Source organism: Gadus morhua, chromosome 16 (genome assembly GCF_902167405.1).
Source record: "Gadus morhua chromosome 16, gadMor3.0, whole genome shotgun sequence".
NCBI classification, from domain to species: domain Eukaryota; kingdom Metazoa; phylum Chordata; class Actinopteri; order Gadiformes; family Gadidae; genus Gadus; species Gadus morhua.
Window position 1 is genome coordinate 4109835 of NC_044063.1, and position 20521 is coordinate 4130355.

At 46.9% G+C, this 20521-nt stretch overlaps 2 protein-coding genes across 4 annotated transcripts in view; one reads left to right on the plus strand and one right to left on the minus strand.

The window, feature by feature from the left end:
* Window positions 1-81: 81 nt before the first annotated feature.
* LOC115560665 (relA-associated inhibitor) lies at window positions 82-19469 on the minus strand. Of its 3 annotated transcripts, none has more exons than XM_030380119.1 (13): window positions 19279-19469; window positions 9401-9461; window positions 9024-9139; window positions 7650-8433; window positions 6868-6963; window positions 5905-5993; window positions 5386-5710; window positions 4280-4770; window positions 3484-3621; window positions 2823-2956; window positions 2068-2234; window positions 1551-1744; window positions 82-1249 (listed from the first exon to the last, which is right to left on the minus strand). In XM_030380119.1, the coding sequence occupies exons 2-13, from the start codon at window positions 9441-9443 to the stop codon at window positions 1214-1216; spliced, it is 2613 nt and encodes an 870-aa protein (XP_030235979.1). In that variant the 5' UTR covers window positions 9444-9461; window positions 19279-19469; the 3' UTR covers window positions 82-1213. The 3 variants fall into 3 exon arrangements, with proteins under 3 accessions (XP_030235979.1, XP_030235978.1, XP_030235980.1); XM_030380118.1 differs by lacking the exon at window positions 19279-19469 and adding an exon at window positions 18768-19266; XM_030380120.1 differs by lacking the exon at window positions 19279-19469 and adding an exon at window positions 18683-19265.
* Window positions 19470-20185: 716 nt separating this feature from the next.
* opa3 (outer mitochondrial membrane lipid metabolism regulator OPA3) overlaps window positions 20186-20521 on the plus strand; it is a 2160-nt gene continuing 1824 nt past the window's right edge. Inside the window, exon 1 of the mRNA XM_030380244.1 lies at window positions 20186-20373. Within this exon, the coding sequence (XP_030236104.1) occupies window positions 20232-20373 (142 nt within the window). The 5' untranslated portion in view covers window positions 20186-20231. The remainder of the gene's footprint in view (window positions 20374-20521) is intronic.

Below are 20521 nucleotides of genomic sequence, written 5' to 3' on the forward strand. Positions count from 1 at the left end.
GCCTTCTCCATAAAATGTGTCAATATGATTATCTACTGCCACATAGTGGTGAAAGTTGTGATCTGCATTACTTTACAAACATTTGGAATGTATTCATCATCAACACGTTTATTTTTTAAATGTACTAAAATACATGAACCCTCAATGGAGAACTTGGACAGGATACTGAGTATTTCTGTGCCCGTAAAAAAGGCTGCCGGAGGTCAAAATACACATTCTTCCTGATATATATTTATTCAACAAGATTCAGATTCATACACATAAACGATTGCTATATTGAGCAAAATAGAGAGGTTGAAATCCATCAGATCAGAGCTGTACATTTTCAATATCAGAAAAAAACAGACTAAACTGTGAAAAGCGTTGGCCATGTTGGTCAGTTGGGTGGGTAAACCTTCTAGAATCATTGGGGCTCTGTGGACACAATGGATATTTATTCTTAAGGCTACCTAAATGGTTTGCCAAACTAATTTAAAATGGAATGCAGATCTAGAAATAGATTCATTGAGTTGCCATGATTTTCGAAGCCTCTAAAATAGGTTTACCCACCCAACTACCCCAGTATGGCCACCAGGTGAATAAGTTCTCTTCACAGCTGTTAAAAGAGTGTCATTGTATGAAGCAACCAGGTTGTTGGCCATGCTGAAGGATACATTTAAACTACACCTCTACATAAAGGTGAAGGCAAGTTCTGCCATCAAAGTACAAAGTAAAGTAATTTCTATGTTATCGGGACTTTTAGTGTGAAGCTGTGATTCATCTGGCCACCCCTGTCGGATTGAACCCACTCCCTTCCCTTACAGGCTAGACTGGTCCGGTCACTAACTGATCCAGTCCGTCTGGCGCGGTTAATATCTCCGGTTACAATCAAAAGTACACAACAGACACTTAAACATTTATTTTAGTTCGCACAGACAACTTGTGAGGCGTCACTAGATGGATTTTAACATTAGTTTTAGACACTTTACTATTTCTCCCCACTGGCTATCAACGAAACGCCCTACGCACAGTCGCACCCCTCTTCTTGTGCTCCTCGTAATTGCAGCAGTTGCAGACCAGTTGAAGTCCCTCCCCTTGTCCACGTGTCTACCTGTCCGCCTGGCCACTCGTAAAGGCCAGGCCTAACTCCCTGGCTCCCCCTGGTGGAGGGAAATGGTGTAGAACACCAGATGAGACAACGTCGTCCTCTGATCCGTGAGCCCAGAGAGACGCATCAACACAGAGACTTAGGACGGACCTTTGGGAAGAGCTGCAGGAAAAGACAGACAGGCAAAATATTCCTGTATGAATTACGGGAGCACAGCTATGTTTGTTATTTCCACTTTGTATCTCAGCTAAAACCTTTGTTTTTAATTAACAAAAGGGAGACACAACAGAGAACCTCACCATGTAATTATTTTCTTCTCTAGCTCAAAGCACAAGTAAGCTAGCATCAACTAGAACCATGTTGTTGGAACGGAGCAAAGCTCACAGTACTCGGCTGGCTTCAAATAGGACTTAATTAATAAAGAATAATTAATAATTAGAGTAATAATAAAATACCCTCATACCCCAAAGTAGTTGTTGGGCACAAACCCCTCGCGGCCGCAGAGCGAGGCCCACCACCAGTCCACCCCCTGGGCCTTCTGCAGGATGGTCACCATGTCCCCCTCATTGAAGCCCAGCTCGTCAGCGGCCTGCCCCTGGTAGCTCCACAGGGCGTACAGCACGCCGCTGTTGTCGGCTCCCATCGCCTCCTCCACACCTGGGGGGGGGCGGGGGCAAGTGGAATTGTGTGCGTTGAGGATTAGTCTTTGCTTTGTTACTTAAACCAAGAATCAAGCCAAGCATTTCTGTGTGTGTGTTTGTGTGTGTGTCTGTGAGTGCACATCTGTTTTTGTGTGTGTGTATGTGTGTAGGTGCGTGTGTGTGTGTGTTCGTACCTTTGAGAACATATGTGTGCTTTCGGTGTGCGTGTGAGCATGCAAGTGTGTGTGTGTGTATGTGTGTGTGTGTGTGTGTGTGTGTGTGTGTGTGTGTGTGTGTGTGTGTGTGTGTGTGTGTGTGTGTCCTCCTCCTACTCCTCACCTCGGAGGAAGCTCTCACACTCCTCGAAGCCGAGGGCGTAGGGGTCACACTTCTGCGCGGCGGTGGCCCCGTCACTCTCGGTGGTTGCCATGACGGCGGCCCCGTTACGGACCAGGAACTCACACAGCGGCCGGTCGTTGCAGGAGGCCGAGCAGTGCAGCGGGGTCCTGAAGGACAAACGTCTGGGGTCACAGCTGGCTGCTGTAGCAACAGTATATACGCTATGGGGACGGAGCTGTTGCTATAGCGACAGTATATACGCGATGGGGACGGAGCTGTTGCTATAGCGACAGTGTGTACGCTATGGGGATGGGGCTGTTGCTATAGCGACAGCATTGGTGCTGCGTAAAGGGGTCTGTTGCCATCACGACACTAACAGTGCTGTGGGGACGGGGCTGTTGCTAAGCGACAGTATATATGCTATGGGGATGGGGCTGTTGCTATAGCGACAGCATTGGTGCTGCGTAAAGGGGTCTGTTGCCATCACGACACTAACAGTGCTGTGGGGACGGGGCTGTTGCTATAGCGACAGTATATACGCTATGGGGATGGGGCTGTTGCTATAGCGACAGCATTGGTGCTGTGTAAAGGGGTCTGTTGCCATCACGACACCAACGGTGCTGTGGGGACGGGGCTGTTGCCATAGCGACAGCATCATTGGAGGGCTGATTCTGTTGTTGCTACAGTGACAGTGTTGCTGCTACACCAGCGGTATCGACATGACAGTGGGAGAAGAGGGAGGAGGGTTGGTGTACCAGCCGTGGCTGTCGGGGGCGCTGACGTTGGCTCCGATCCGAACCAGGAAGTCCACGACGTTGTAGTGGCCTCCACAGATGGCGTTGTGGAGCGCCGTGATGCCCTCGTCGTTGGGCTGGCTGGGATCACTCATCTGGAGGGGAGAAGGTCTTCAATGTCTCCTCATGAACAAAGGCCCAATCCCATTTCTACCCCTTACCCCTCCCCCTTGTTTTGAAGGGGTAAGGGGAAGGGGTAAGGGGTCCCATTTCTACCCCTTACGCCTTCCCCTTAGCAAGAGCCTTGGCTATGGATGAACGGATGCTCATTGGTCAGCTAGGCGTCTAGGACGTTCTGCTCTATTATCAGAGGCTTTCCTCCAAAGCGACTGACAGGGGAGTCAGATAGATTCATTAAGTAGAAATGATGGAGCCAAGTAGCCGAGAAGTTATAAAACTGTTTCAGGAAAGTTCTCAGCCTTAGATAAAGTGTGTGTCTAATGTCTAAGTCAGCCATGTGTTCTCGAAACGCACGCGCACACACACACACACACACACGCATGCACACACACACACACACACGCATGCACACACACACACACACACACGTAGGGGTCCATGGCTGGTTTGTGTCCAGGGCCCGTGGTCATGTCGATCCGTCCTCACACACACACACACACACCTCCTGAACGGCCTTCTGGACGGTCTCCAGCTCCCCGACCAGGGCCCCGTCCAGCAGCAGCACCAGGGGGTTGAGGTGCGCCCGTCGCCCCACAGCCCTGTTCTGCTTCTTGCTGCGCCGCAGGATGGAGTGATAGCTCTGCAGGGACAAAGAATGAGGTCCAATCCCATTTCTACCCCTTCCCCCTTCCCCTTACCCCTCCCCCTTGTTTTGAAGGGGGAAGGGGAAGGGGTAGAAATGGGTTTGGCCTTAGGCCCAATCCCATTTCTACCCCTTCCCCTTACCCTTACCCCTTCCCCTTACCCCTTCAAAAGAAGGGGGAGGGGTAAGGGGTAGAAAAGGGATTGGGCCTAACTCGTCTTGACACAAACGCACCTGAAGAACAGCCGGGGGGCCAGAGGAAAAGGAAGCTACACACAGAGGTACTCGGGAGACAACTAGACAGTTGTTTTTTTTTAACTGGCCCCCTTTTGGGGTGGCTGAAATATTCTAGTCTTTGTAACTATAGCATGTCCCACGTTCTTCTCTGTTAATCATGCAAGTGTTTACTGTCGCTGTTTAAACACGCGTGCCTGCCCGGCATATCAACGATACATCTATAAACGTATAAACGATGTCGCTGGCGCCGCAACGGCGTGTGTACATACATGCTTCAGTACAAAGACAGTACACCGGGAGGAGAGATGCACAGCAAACACTCAAACAGGGCACGTGGGAGAGAGAGAGGAGGGAGGGAGGGAGGGAGGGAGGGAGGGAGGGAGGGAGGGAGGGAGGGAGGGAGGGAGGCGTTTCTTACGGGGTAGTCCGGGGAGGCGGGGGAGGGTGTGACCGCGGGGGACTCCGGAGGGGAGGAGAGCGTCTCCTCCCCGTCGGAGGAGTCGCTGCCCTTCTCCCCCGCCCGCTGCCGCCCCGTGCGGCGGAACAGCTTGTTGATGAGATGCTTGTACTGGTTGGGCTGGTACTGGGACGCCTTCTTCTGCGGCAGGGACTGGTCGACGGAGCTCCGCCTCTTGAGCGCCCGGGGGATCTCCGCGCGGATGCGGAACACCTCCTCCATGTCGTGGACCGCGTGCGCCTGCGGGGCCACCACGGGCTGCAGCCGCGTGGGGCTGAGGGGCCTTGGGGCCAGGGCCGGGGGGCCCACCTCGCCGGCACCCTTTGTGGGCGACCCGCCCCCCTCGCTGGCACCACTCTGGGGCGACCCGCTTGAGGTCTCTGGGATGGGGGGCATGTAGTGGACCAGGTCGAGCTTCTCCAGCTCTGCGTCCACGTCGCCAGAGTTCAGCACTGCAAAGACATTCCGTAGACACACAACATAAGCTAACGATGGTGAGCTACACTGCAGAGATACACGGAGGTACACAAAGGTAATGAAGGATGTTTAACTAAACTGCAAGCAAATAACAACTTAACTATCCTTCAGGGAAAGTTAATAGATATTCACTGTGAGTGAATGATGTTTAGCTATGCTGCAAGGAGCATTGGACACAGTGTAGATGTTGCAGTTGGTGATGTTTACTATGCTGATGTTTAAGTCCACAGTCTGCATTTATATCTAATATTGCTAGTGCTCATATTGCTCATATTTTTTATCAATTAACATCTTCAACTGTTTTACACTAAGTTATACTTTATTAATCCGAGACAGACAATTAGGGCGATCAAGGTTTCAAAGGTGGTGTGTGTGTGTGTGTGTGTGTGTGTGTGTGTGTGCGTGCGTGCGTGCGTGCGTGCGTGCGTGCGTGCGTGCGTGCGTGCGTGCGTGCGTGCGTGCGTGCGTGCGTGCGTGCGTGCGTGCGTGCGTGCGTGCGTGCGTGCGTGCGTGCGTGCGTGCGTGCGTGCGTGCGTGTGTGTGTTCTGAATCATAAGCAGAAGCATAAAGTGTATTTTCCCGACTCCCACCTTCGGCGTAGAACGCGGGCTGCAGGGAAGAAGGGGGCGGGATCTCTCGGACTGAGGGCGGGGCCATCGGGAAGTCTCCAGCCATCCCCAGCCCGTGAGGATGGGCCATGGGCTCCCCAGCCCAGTTGGGGTTCTGCAGGCGCATGATGACCGACAGCGGGATGGGCTTGCGCTGGCGCGGCCTGGCGTTGGCCGGGGGGATGGAGATGCGGCTTACGATTGGTTGGGCCAGGTAGTGCGGGGGGGCCAGCGGATCGGGGGGGACTGCGATGCGCGTGTTGCGCGGGAGCGAGCCCTGCCCGTAGTTGAAGCCCGACAGAGAGTCCTTGAAAGGAAGGGGAACAGGAGTGCGGCGCGTCAAAACAGGAAGTGGAGCACATGAAGTATAGCAGATATAGAATTGTTTCTTTTGACAATCCTCACAAAGCGAAAACGATGCTTCTGAATTACCCGTCTTTCTGTCTCTAAAGTGCTTTGAACAGAACGGCTCAAGTAAACAGTAAATAGTTATTGAGAAACCTTCTTTTGGGCGGGGGCCGGCGTCGGCCCGTCGAGGTTGGACTCCCTCCAGCCGCTGCCGGGCACCACCGGCCTCATCCACTCCGACGCTGGAAGAGAACACAACACGTGCTCTGAGCTTCTCTGTGGGGGGGGGGTTGTTGACCACAGCGAAACCGCTCCTCCGAGCTCATACGTGGGTCGCTGACCGCATATAACCTCTTCTCTAAGGGCCACGGGTTGCGCGTTTTACAAAGAGCTCCCCGGCGTCGCCATGGTAACGTGGAGAGCCCCCCCATAGCCCCGGGCGGCTCCTTGACCCAGAAGTACAGATCAAGGTTTGAGATTGTTGAGCTGGGAGAGGGACACAATGTGCTGGCTGGATGCGTTCCCAGGTTTACCCCCGTTGTTGTTCATCAGCGGTGATTCATGTTAGAAAGCAGGACAAAGGGCTGTTTGTTGGTCTGGACTGTCTAGGATCAGTGAGGAAGTTAACTCCTGCTGGGGCACGGTGTTAGAAGTTTCGGTAATCGTTGCAGCCTTATCATCGTAACTTTAACCAAGTTTCTCAATGTTGATGTAAGGCCAGTGAAGTCAGGGGACCGTCAGTGTGAGGGAATATTTTTAGTTCACCACATTGATGAAGTTCTGAGTGCGAGGGAGAGTGAGAGGGATTCATTTGTAAGAGGACAGTGTGTAAGTAGGAGGGAAAGTGTTGAAGTGACAGAGGGCTAGGCGTGAGTGTGAGAGATTCATTTTTGTATTCCTTTGGCAAAGTAAAAGTTTGATTGGTTTCTATGTTACAATATAATGTAGCGAGTGATGTGTGAGTGATAGAGCGAGAGCGAGAGTCACAGAGTTACAGACTGACAGAGTGAAAGAGTGAAATAGTGAGAAAGAGTAACAGCAAATAGTGAGAGTGTGAAGAGTGAGAGTGGGAGATTGAAAAGGGAGAGTCAAAGAGGGAGAGCTGTGTGAGCTCACTGTCGTAGGTGTGGTGATGTTTCTTATTAGAAGAGAAGGCATCCAGATCTGTCTCGTTCCACCTGCCAGTAGTCTGCTGCTGCTGCAAACCCTCCTCTGAGAGAGAGAGAGAGAGAGAGAGAGAGAGAGAGAGAGAGAGAGAGAGAAAGAGAGAGAGAGAGAGAGAGAGAGTTAGAGAGGGTGTACAGAGGGAGGGGAAGAGAAAGAGTGACAATAGAAAGAGATCGCTAAGAGCACAGCCATGTCACGTTAATATTTGAAATTTAATCTTTTGATTGCTATTTGCATTGTAAACATGACATTATGTTGAGGATGTCATGTCATTATGATAATGAATTACACACCAGCTAAATAGAACTCTGATTGCCATTGTTGAGATAGCACTGCTTTCTGCTGCCAGGTCACACAACTAATTGTACATCTGGATTTAAAACGAAGCCTGCTAAAAGCCAGTAGGCAACAGGTAAATAGTTAAAAGGTGATCAATCACACAGGTGAAATTGTCTATTGGTCCGTTGCGTAGTCATGAACATACTCCTGAAAAAGGCCTAGGATTCTAAAAATCAATTTGAAGCTATTGTGGAAATATTGGTCAGCTATGATTTCACCATTAAGGAGACGGCTTCATCCAAAGCAACGTCCTGGAGCCCAGATGGGCCAGGGCCGTCTTGCCCAAGGACGTCATCGCCCCTAGAACCCCAGAACCTCAGCCCCCTAGCCCCCACTCCCAGCCAGCGATGCCTGACTGCTTCGCTCCACACCCTCCCCCCTCCCCCACTCACCTTTGTGCTTCACGCCTCCAAAGTTGCGCGGCAGCGTGCTAGCGAGGAGGGGGCCGCCGCCTCCGCCAAACGGGCGAGGGGAGGAGCTCCTGTCGCCGCCGGGCGACCTCCGACCCATCGAGCCCGTGTCGTGCGGCACCCGCAGACCACCGGAAGGGTGCATCGGCTGAGCGGTGCCGCCGTGCTGCCATTGGTCAAAGCCGGCGGCGCCGGTGGGGCTGGGGGCGGGGCTGCTCTCCATGTATCTGGGGGACTTGCGGGGGCTGCGGGGGCTACGGTTGCGGCGCCCGGACCGGGGCGACTGGTTGGGGCTGACCTGCTGCTGCTGCTGCTGCTGCTGCTGCTGCTGGGCGTAGGTGAAGGTGGCGGAGTAACGTTTGAGCGGGGTGTTGGGGTCAAAGGACGGCTGAGGGGAGGTGAGGGGGGAGGGGGGGAGCTTTCTGCTGCTGGTGGCGATGAGAGCGTCGTGTGGGCGGGGGGGGAGGGAGGAGGAGGAGGAGGAGGAGGAGGAGCTCCGGACGCCGACGGAGGACACCTTGCTGGACGCCTGGGGGCAGGAGATCCTGGGGGTGGAGGACGAGCCGGTGTAGGAGCTGGAGTAGGCGGAGGAGGGGATGCTGGAGCTGGAGTCCGAGCGGGAGGCGGTGCTCGAGGCGGCGGTGCTCGAGGCGGCGGCGGCGGCGGCGGTCATGGACGGAGCGACGGACATGGGCCTGTCTCTCGATATCGAGGAGGTGGAGGAGGAGTAGGAGGTGGCGGCGGCGGGGTCGAGGAGGGAGGAGGTCTGCGGGAAGGACGCACGGCCGTTGAGCAGCGCCGGAGCACACACACATTTATGCAGGCTTCTACCCGCCGTCTCACACGCGCACACACACACACTGACCCATTAACCCGATGCATTCTTGTTGCAACAAATCCCAAAACCACTGTTGCCTCCGATAGAATAGCTTGTCGGCCTTCCCTAGCGTTTACTAGAGAGTGGGCGTGCTTGCGTGCAAATACACACTCACAATTATGTAATAATAATAATAATAATAAATTAAATGTATATAGCGCTTAATATGGTACTCTAAGACGCTTGTGGACACACGCCACACATTATAAAGAGAGACAAAGGTCAAAGCAATGTTCTCTTAAGTGGATGATTTAGGCCAGGGTGTGTCTACTGCTCAACTGGAATTCTGAATATGTGTCTGTTTGCTGAAGAATTTAAAGTACTACCGTATGTCTGTTCTGCATGTACTGAATGTTTGCCACGGTGTGTGTGTGTGTGTGTGTGTGTGTGTGTGTGTGTGTGTGTGTGTGTGTGTGTGTGTGTGTGTGTGTGTGTGTGTGTGTGTGTGTGTGTGTGTGTGTGTGTGTGTGTGTGTGTACCTGGTGGCCAGGCTGAGGAGGAGTGGGGGTGGCCTCATGCATCAAGGAGTTGAACTCTCGGGACAGCTCGTCAGCCGTCGCCAGCGAGGCGTTCAGGTCGTTGCTGATGGACTGGACTGAAGGGAAACAACAACCAATCAGAGAGCGGCAGGACAACAACAGCCCATGTTTTTCATAATTCCCTCATAATTGATTCTATGTTCTATCTGTTCTTAGTTGTGTGAATTGAATGAATCTATATCGGTCTATGTGGAAAATAAAAAAAACGAAAATTTTGATTAAAGACATTGTATTTGACATTATAACCAAAAATGATGCACTGTGTATAGTTGTTCATTTTTATGACTTTTTCTTTTTTTACAACATCTGATACTCACACATCATGTTACTGGAGTATCCGGTTTGGGAAGTCATGGTCATTCGGTGGCTTTCACACTCCTGTTCAAACAGAAAAACATTTCTGATGCTGTTCACTCCATGGATACATACAGCAGGTAGACATACACATCGTATACGTGTTACAGCTACCTTGAAAGACGCTGCCGAATACCTTCCTGTCTTCGAAGAACCTCTGAAAACCCACCTCCTCAAAGAGTATAGAACTGACTTTGCTGTTTTTGTCTTGAATGCTGAAATAATTACTATTCTTGTCTTTCTGATCCATGAGCTACTCTGCAATCTTTTGTTTTTAGAAGATCTTGCAGATCTATAGCCTTTTTTGGAGTTGCTCCTATTTAAATTGTGTGCTTCGATTTTTTCTATGCCGCCCTTCTAAGAGCCTTTGGCTAAAAGCGTTGACCCACTGATGAATGTAATCTGAAACACAGCCCAAAACATCTGTGATCTCAGCTAGAAGACGCTGTCAGCCTTCCCAAGCGTTCCCGAGAGTCTGACTGGTGGCACGCACGCCCCCTCAGTGTGATCTGAGAAACCAGAAGCACCACACACACATCAGGGCTGACAGTTGTCAACCGGCTTCCCCTCACGCCCTGGAGCGACTACACTGACAACACCAGCCAGGGCTCTACGTGTCAAAACAAGCTGCTTCATACATTCCCAGATTATACGTTCCCAGGTCCTCCTCTATGTCTTGACAGGCCATGTTGCTTACTGATAACTGTATGGATGTCTGGTAGTCTTGCCTTATGTCTGATAACTGTATGGATGTCTGGTAGTCATAGCTTCTGTCTGATAACTTTATGGATGTCTGGTAGTCTTGCCTTATGTCTGATAACTGTATGGATGTCTGGTAGTCATGCCTTATGTCTGATAACTGTATGGATGTCTGGTAGTCATAGCTTCTGTCTGATAACTGCATGGATGTCTGGCAGTCATAGCTTCTGTCTGATAACTTTATGGCTGTCGGGCAGGGATGCATGATGTCTGATAGCTATATAGCTGTCTGGTAGGGTTATATGATGTCTGATAACTGTATGGCTGTCTGGTAGGGATACATGATGTCTGATAACTGTATGGCTGTCTGGTAGGGATACATGATGTCTGATAACTGTATTGCTGTCTGGTAGGGTTACATGATGTCTGATAACTATATAGCTGTCTGGTAGGGTTACATGATGTCTGATAACTGTATGACTGTCTGGTAGGGATACATGATGTCTGATAACTGTATGGCTGTCTGGTAGGGATACATGATGTCTGACATGTATATGTGTAGTTGAATCAAATCAGAATCTGACATTTTCCAAACATAAAAGGAATTCATTGTCATGAAGGTGTGAGCATTCAATCAGGATATAAAAATGATCTATAATTGAAAGAACTACATGAATATACATATCCAGTTTGTATAGTACTTAAAGTACAAGTCTCATAGCTGTATGAGTAGATGGTAGGTCTGGTAGATGAATGGAAGTCTGATTGTTTGCGGATGTCTGGCCAGGTTTCTGATTCACGTCGAGTAACCACTGAGCCAGCTGTTCTGGCATCACACAATGACTAGTGGCCCTTTCTTTCCTTCAAAGGCTAGTTCCCAGACCTGCAGATAGTGTGTGTGTGTGTGTGTGTGTGTGTGTGTGTGTGTGTGTGTGTGTGTGTGTGTGTGTGTGTGTGTGTGTGTGTGTGTGTGTGTGTGTGTGTGTGTGTGTGTGTTAAGTGTATTTTGACTCAGACTGAGATGGAATTTAGCACTTCATGGCTATCCATCGAATATAGGTCTGCTAAGCACAACGAAACTGCAACTGTTGGCTCTGCAATTATAATAGTATTAATGTTTAAGTATTGTACTTTCTCTTAAACATTTATCTACATCTTATCCTCTAATCAACGTTTTTTTGATTCTGATGTAAAACAACTAATAGCTTATTACCGTTTCAGGTAATATAGGCAAGAGATGCAGGTAGACAGACAGTAGGAATGAATATGCGTATCACAAGCAGTCATTCGTAATTTGGGTGTATTTTTTATCCAGTATACATTGTCTGCCAAAAGCCTGATGTACAAACGGGGCTAACTCTAGCGTAATTCCACATTGAAATCCCCCACTCAGCATTTAGAGACAAGATGATAAAGATGGCCGCTAAGTGATTAAGGCCGAATGTTTGCTGCTTTTTTTGGGAACCTGGACTCAGCTAATAGTAGCATAATATAGTATAAACATAGCTAAGGTCATCCATCAGTCAATGACTAAACCATTTGCACACACACAGAACGTAAAATACATCCTTTCGTAATAACGAAATAAGCGATGGCAAATATGTCATTATCTCCGCACCCTTAAACACACACACACACACACACACACACACACACACACACACACACACACACACACACACACACACACACACACACACACACACACACACACACACACACACACACACACACACAAACGCGCAGGGGGTGTGGGCAACATACCCAGGCCTTGGTGGACCAAGAACTGGTCTAAGCTCAACATTCCTGTCCACACCTCTCACACACTTTTGAGCGCAATCATGACGGATTCCGTAAAGCTTTGTCAGTTAAGCATGCCCATAAAAATTTCTCTATCTCCCTCCTTCCCTCACTCTCTCTGACTCATAAAGGCCTGGTTGATCTCTCTCTCTCTCTCTCTCTCTCGCTCGCTCTCTCTCTCTCTCTCTATCTCTCGCTCTCTCTCTCGCTCGCTCTCTCTCTCAGGAATGCATTTCACCCTTTCCTCTTCTCCTATAGGCCTACTGGTGTGTTCTGTGTTCTCTTGCATGTGACTATTCCTGATAGCGCTGCCGTGTTCTAAAGCGTGCCACGGCACAACACAAACACGTCCTTAATCGTAGAGATTAGCCTGTTTTTAATCGCTTTAGTTTGAAAAAAAGTTCCTTGATTGTTATTTGGTTGGGTAAAAGAATATGCCCTTTTCGCTTCCTTATCACTCTGTCAAGAAGAAAGAAAATCACACTTATACTAGGATGTTGCAACAACTCCACAGTTTGATTCAGCCAGAATCTTTTTCTTTTTGTCACACACCTTTTTTCCCCTGTGTAATTTATATTGATATTAGTTGAGAAACATATCTCAACTAGAATTGCAATCCCTGAAGGTATTGCGGTGTGAATGCTAACGCTGAAATGCTCCGCTCTACTGCTGAAGCTGCACGTTGAAGAATCGTTGCAATGAATCTAGGACATCTGTTGAACATTTTGAAGGTAGAATGAAGTCTGTAGAAAGAACTATGAATGAGTTGAATGGTTTTGAAGTCGTACTGCTAAAGTCTGCTGACGCTGAAATGCTCCGCTCTACTGCTGAAGCTGAATGTTGAATCAATACCCTGAATCTAGGAAATCTGCTGAACATTTTGAAGGTAGAATGAAGTCTGTAGAATGAACTACTAATGAGTTGAATGGTTTTGAAGTCATACTGCTAAAGTCTGCTGACGCTGAAATGCTCCGCTCTACTGCTGAAGCTGCACGTTGAAGAATCGTTGCAATGAATCTAGGACATCTGCTGAACATTTTGAAGGTAGAATGAAGCCTGTAGAATGAAGACGCTGAATCTAGGAAATCTGATGAACATTTTGAAGGTAGAATGAAGTCTGTAGAATGAACTATGAATGAGTTGAATGGTTTTGAAGTCATACTGCTAAAGTCTGCTGACGCTGAAATGCTCCGCTCTACTGCTGAAGCTGAATGTTGAATCAATACCCTGAATCTAGGAAATCTGCAGAACATTTTGAAGGTAGAATGAAGCCTGTAGAATGAAGACGCTGAATCTAGGAAATCTGCTGAACATTTTGAAGGTAGAATGAAGCCTGTAGAATGAAGACGCTGAATCTAGGAAATCTGCTGAACATTTTGAAGCTAGAATGAAGCCTGTAGAATGAAGACGCTGAATCTAGGAAATATAATAGCAAGATGGTACTAATGCAGCTGAGCGTTTTAATGTTTGAATGCTAACCTCAGCGCTGACGCTAAGGTCAACTCAAATGTCAGCGCTAACGTCAACGCTAACGTCAGCGCTTATGGTAACGTCAATCCTAACTTTAGCGCTAACGCTAACGTCAATGCTAATTCAGCGCTAATGCTAACGTCAACGCTAACTTCAGTGCTAATGCTACCGTCAGGGATAACGTCAACTCCAACGTTAGCGCTAATGCTAACGTCAATGCTAATTCATTGCTAATGCTAACGTCAGGGCTAACGGTAACGTCAACTCTAACGGTAACGTCAATGCTAACTCAGCGCTAATGCTAACTTCAGCGCTAATGCTAACTTCAGCGCTAACGCTAACTTCAGCGCTAATGCTAACTTCAGTGCTAATGCTAACTTCAACGCTAACGTCAGCGCTAATGGTACCGTCAATGCTAACTTTAGCGCTAATGCTAACGTCTGCGCTAACGCTAACGTCAACGCTAACGTCAACGCTAACGTCAACACTAACGTCGGAGCTAACGTCAGCGCTAACGTCCGCGCTAACGTCAACTCTAACGTCACTGCTAGCGTCCATTGTTGTAGTCCATGACAAAGACTACACTACCCTCCACCACACTGGCTTTAACCAGACTCCAGAGTGGTGCGCTCGCCACTGATTGTCAACGAGCAACAGCTGTTGAAAACGGTTAAGGAATCCGGAATAAAACTAAAACTGTCAATTTCAAAAAACTATAAATGATATCGAAATTATGTTTGAATATTATTGAAGATCTGAATGTGTAGATCCGTTTAATTCCTTGAATGATGGTAAACGGTTGAAATTTGACCAAGTTATGAAGGTTTGAATGTTGGAAGGGTTGAATCAGCCTCAAGGTTGAATCAGCCTCATTTGAATATCGACTGTTGGAGACCACTGATTGGTCAACGAGCTGTTGCCATGGCAAACGGTTAGAGTGAGAGCAACTGAAAACGAATCCGGAATTAAAACTAAAACTTTGAACCTGAAAAAACTATAAATGATATCGAAATTCTGTTTCAAGATTATTGAAGATACAAATGTGTAGATCTGTTTAATTCTTTGAATGATGGTAAACGGTTGAAATTTGACCAAGTTATGAAGGTTTGAATGTTGGAAGGGTTGAATCGGATCAAGGGTGAATCAGCGTTTTTTGAATTTTGAATGGGAGTGAATGGGGGAATTTTCGGTGAATAAAGTTGAATATCTCGGGAAGTATGAAGAATATCAATAAGAAAAATAATAGCGCTCGATTCCCAATGGAGCTGAACGTTTTAATGTTTGAATGAAGTTTCTACGTTGAAGTATGGCGAAGGAGTCGCACTCCAAAATAACGGCGGAATAATAAAAATAAAAATAAATACGTAGGATTTCAAAGATGTGAATGCTTGCAGCATTCACACCAACTAACTTCCTTATCTTCCTTGTCAATTATCTTCAAACTTCTAACTTTATTAGTTGTTCGGACACATGTCTCAATGTCTGTTACTGTACTTCTACTGTGACCTGTGTAATCCTTCCATTCACTCCAAAAGCAGCAGGAAACCTTCACTTCCTGGCTACAGACATGGGAGTCGGCCAACGCCACATTACACCGGCATTACCCATGATGCAATTGGACAGGACAGGGTGTCTCCCTGATGGTTACTGATCAACCCCACCCACCCGCCTCCAACTCACACACACTCATCACATGTTGCATGACTCAAAGATCACCAACAGCCCTCTAACTCCCACTAACAAATCCACTGGTTTCGGTTGAATCATAAATAATGTCCCTCTCTCTCTCTCTCTCTGTCATTATCCCTCTCCTGCCCTCCTTCCCTCCTCCGGTTTGCTGTTCTCCTCCTTGCTCCTTGTCCCTGAGAGTGGGTGGAGGACGGCTAGAGAGACTTGGCAGTGGTTGGTGGAGGTTTGCGGCTCAATGGAGGAAGAAATCCAGGGTGAATTATACTCATGGCTTCTAAACAACAGACTGGCAGACATGTTGGAGGTTGGGGGGGGGACATTATGGGGGCCTTTCGGTGCTAAATAGGATGACCATGCTGTTTCACTTCAAAGGTCCACGCCTCGCCAACCACGGTAACCATAGTAACCATGGTAACTGTGGTTTCAAGACTGCTGTAACTGATTTGGGTCAAATGACATTAAAACTGTTGTTTGTTGAGCAGAAAGACAGCCATTTAGAGCTGGGTGTTGGGTTGTTGTCTTGTCTTGACCCCCCCCATGCTCCTTCCCAGGCAGGATGCACTTGGATATGAAAAACATGTGCCTCAGAATTGTTTAAATATTTGTCACTGAAGTGATATGGAAGTGCGACAACTAACTGGAGATGACTGTCCTTCGCTCCCAATGAATTCCAGGAGATGAGTGTAGAAGCTCTGTTGGTCGTATCGGAAGAGAAGGTCAGTGAATGAAGGCAAAGTTCACAGCTTTATAAAGTAAACAGCAGTGCTATCTGGTCGGCTAGCGAGCAGCTGAAGGGGTGAGGAAACTGCCTGAAAGCTCTGTGTGACCGGTCACTGTCGAGTATCAGGACTCAGAACACACAGAAATAGCAAAAGTTAGAGACGAGGGACCAAACCCTTTCTTCGAAATAAAAAAATACATTATACATGAGAAGACTAAACTAAACTAAACCAAGGCCAGCTGATGCAGACCAGGGGCCAATGAGAGCTGTCTCCGTGCTGACTCCCCGACTAAAATTCATTGAAGTTATAACACATGAGAGGTAGGGCTGTTATACTGACTATATTATACTATCATAATATACATTATTATATTACCCTCCTGTAGTCTAGAGGAGTTTTTTTGAAAATTGAGGGAAAAAAATTCATAGTCTTCATAGTTGTGTGGACAGGGCAATGGATTTACCCCAAAGAAATGGCACTATGTTTCCATTCTCATTTGGATGTCGTTAAGATGTTGCGTAGCTTCAGGTTCAATGAATCGATGTAGTCTTCTTAAGGAGTGGGACCGGTAACCGGAGGGTGGCCTTTTCGAATCCCCCCCGGTAGGCAAAAAGAAAATGTCGACGGGGGGGGAGTAGTTGGGCTGTACGTCCTCATCCATGGGTGAGATGCCCTGTAGCAAGACACCTGAAACCCCCACCTGCTCCCCGGGCGCCGCACTGCGGAGGCCCACTGCTCCGGGGGTTCTGCCCGCCCCCGTGTGTTCACCGGCCCCCGGAGGGGTTGAAAGCAGAGAAAGTATTTCCCCCGAAAAAAGGGACAACAAAGGATAACTTAACTCGCACGCCGTTTGGCTCAGGAAGGTCTTTTGGAAGCTTGCACGCCTCATGAAATAAATACTTAAAGACGAGGTACTAGGTGTCTTGTACTTGCCCTGTTTGGTTTTTTTTGCCACCCAGAGCCAGGTTGTGACAACAAGCTAGAGGTATCTTATCGGTAAACATGAAGTCATTTGGAATACTAGTTTAGGATATCCAAAATGAATTACAAGTGAGGCTGGGAACAATAACTTGCTTAACATCAAAATAATGAGTAACTCCACAAATGTACCTAAACCTTTACAAAGCTGTGCCCCACAACCACAGGTAGCTCTCGATGACATAAAACCAAAGCTTGCATTATTACTTATACGCCAGGTGGTTCCCTAAAACTATTTCTGGTGGATGTTACTGTTCTGCTAATGCAATGAGCCGTGTGGAAGCACAGCTAACTCACAACTGTTTCAGATTCCCCGGTAGACACCAGACTTACAGGACACACTGAACACACTGCACACACTGCACACACACACACACACACACACACACACACACACACACACACACACACACACACACACACACACACACACACACACACAAACCTGTAGCCCGGCAAGGTATTCCTTCCAAAGTGCCCTTGCCAAACCAAACACATTCCAGAATGAGATTCTTAAATCACGGTAATAACAATTATATGCTGTATCAACAAAGGAAATGTAATGGGATCAATGCTCCATCATATAATATGATACCGGTTGCTGTGTTAATACATCAAGATCCATGCAGTTATTTTATATTTTAACGATCAATATTCCAGAATCTGAGCAAAATATACATGAAATATATTTTACGGATATTTATATCCATTTTGTACATATATACAGTATGTGCACATTTTTCAAGCTTTAATTTAAGATTTCTGTGTTAATATTGTACTTTGTGCTCTACTTTTAGCACTGTTTTTATATCTTGAGCAGAGCACCTGAAGGAAAAAATCCCCTTGGATAAATGAGGAATCTGAATGTAAATTAATCTGAAGTCAATCATGTGTTCTGGTTCAGACTGTAATGAAAATATCCCACTTATCCTGAATCAGATGTAAGTAATTTTGCACTGCACTGTTTGTGGTTGACGGTTGACATTGCATGCGTTCTGCTCCCCCTCACAGACACACACATACACACACAGATACAGACAAAACAAAGAAAGACACACACTTACACAAACAAACAACACGTACACACAAACTCAGAAATAGACACAGTGAAACACACCCACACACACACACACACACACACACACACACACACACACACACACACACACAGATTTATGTTTTTTTTTATCCAAAGACACAGATAAGAACATGAGGACATGGACAGGATGTACACACTCACCGTGTACTCTGGGATAAGGGTTTCTCTGGCTGGATACATGTATTCTGCTATGTATAATTTATTTATTTGAAGCCCATAAACCGTAGGCCAATTTTTTGCCCATACATGAAATTGCTTAAGCCATGGTCTATGGGCTTTTATCATACATGACCGATAGCAGAATACAATTAAACATGGATCTGGTTGTATACTAGTATTACATATTATTACATGTATTTCGCTCTATATGTTTATGTATATGATCTCTCTCTCTCTCTCTCTCTCTCTCTCTCTCTCTCTCTCTCTCTCTCTCTCTCTCTCTCTCTCTCTCTCTCTCTCTCTCTCTCTCTCTCTCTCTCTCTCTCTCTCTCTCTCTCTCTCTCTCTCTCTCTCTCTCTCTGTCACAGCACTGTACAAACAACCCGTCATTCCTTTAGAGTTTGACACGTAACGTTTATCCACGTTTAGGAAGACACTCGATCTATAGGTGTGTGTGCTTGGGTGCATGTGTATGAGGGGTGTGCGCATGTGTTGGTAAGTAGAGATGAGAGAGTGAGATAAATAGACAAGACAGACAGACAGACAGACCGACAGACCGACAGACCGACAGACATGCCTTGATAGACGATAGAGCCAGGTCAATTACGCGTGACTCCAGTCCAAATTACCTGTGAAGTGGTTGCAGAAATGTGCCGTCAGCCAACAAATAGTTTGGGCACAGGTTGCAGCAAGTAGAGTATCTCTAAACCTTACCCAGGCTGTCGAGCGGGTTCTCATTGCGCACTAACTGTATCCTTCTTCAATACCCCCAAGCCGCGTAACATTATGTTCTGATATTTGTAAAGATAGAGAAAGGAAGGAGTAGGCAACGTTTTCTGATTAGAGCGTTGGCTTTGTTTCCCAAACATGGGTTGTAGGCAGACATTGAGTAGCCCTCATGAAGAACTACACCAACATTGTGCATCTCTCTATACTGCAATTTGGCTACCGAGTTGGCTGGCAGAAAACATCTGATTTTCATTAGTAGAAGTCTCGACAAGCTCCTCCTCGGACCGAGCAATAAACCAAACTGCGAGGGAGAAAACGTCCCGTGGTGAAGTGAAGCCTAGAACAGACGATAAAATACAGCATATACAGAAGAACCATTTTATAATAAAATAAACGTATAATCGGAATAAACACAACGATAGTTTTAGATACCACGCGGGAAGGCACAAGCGAGCCAAAAGTAAATAAAGGTAATCGGAGTATAACATTTCCTTACCCTCAGAAAAAGTGCGACACTTTGCTTTTTTTCCTCAACTTTGTCCTGAAACCGTTCGCAGTTGCTATTTGGTCTGGAGTGTAACTTTGAAGCGCTCCGTCTCTACTGCTCCTAGGAGTGTACCCCCAGACGTGAAATCACAGTTGTGTTGAGTGAGGCTATTCTGGATCCTGGTACAGCCCACTGTTGTCTCGTTGTAATCTGATCCAGGTGTTGCGTCCACAGCTGGCAGCACAGGTAGACAGGGATTACGTTTCTACACTAAGAATCGTCATACCGTTTTTTCTTTTCAGTGTTTGTTTTTTATTGTTGTTATAAATATTTAATTTAGGAAATTATAATTCCATAACCACCATTGCCTTTGCTTACCCTAGCTCTGGAGTAGGCATATTTAATTGTATACTTCTGTATATACATAGACATCTTTAACCCTGGCCATATTGCACAATACATTTGGTACTTCTCCCTATATATACTGTTTTAATTTTACATATAATAATAATATTCTTCATTTCGGTTAAACGTTAGGCCTATATTTAATTTTATTCTTTTTTTATTCGATTGTATTTTTATTTTATTATTTAAGCACAGAAAATACAGAGTAGCCTATGTCACACAAACATTTCACTGCATATCCTGTATAAGTATGTGACAAACATAAACCTTTGAATCTTTGAATACACTGTTTAGGCTACACTATAATGCGTAAACATTTTTCATTGAAGGAGGAAGGTCTTTCTCCAAGTCTAAACGTTAATGAAACAGTCAAATTAAATAAATTATGGGTTTATTTAACGATTCCACAACATAGACTTCAAAGTTCCCCACGGGGGATGTATTACGCCGATAGACGCATGTTTACGTATGACACGTTAATGAATAATCATGACAACGTCAACTACAGCGTCCACAGCCTGGTCCCGCCCCCCAAAAAACATACAGCTTCCGCTAAGATGGTAGTCGGTGCGTTCCCCATCGCCAAGCTCCTCTACCTCGGAGTGAGGCAGATGAGCAAACCCGTTGCTAACAGAATAAAAGCAGGTGCAGTGAGGAGTGAATTCTTCAAGAACTATGTCTGTCTTCCTCCAGCACAACGTAAGTATTAGCTATAAACGGTAGTCAATGACAGGTTGCTATCAGTGTCCTACACAGCTAAAGGTTGGGTCCATAGACTGATGGGCGTGATCATAGATGGCAACCAATAGGATTCAGGTTTGTTGGTTACGCATTCAATTGCATTCAT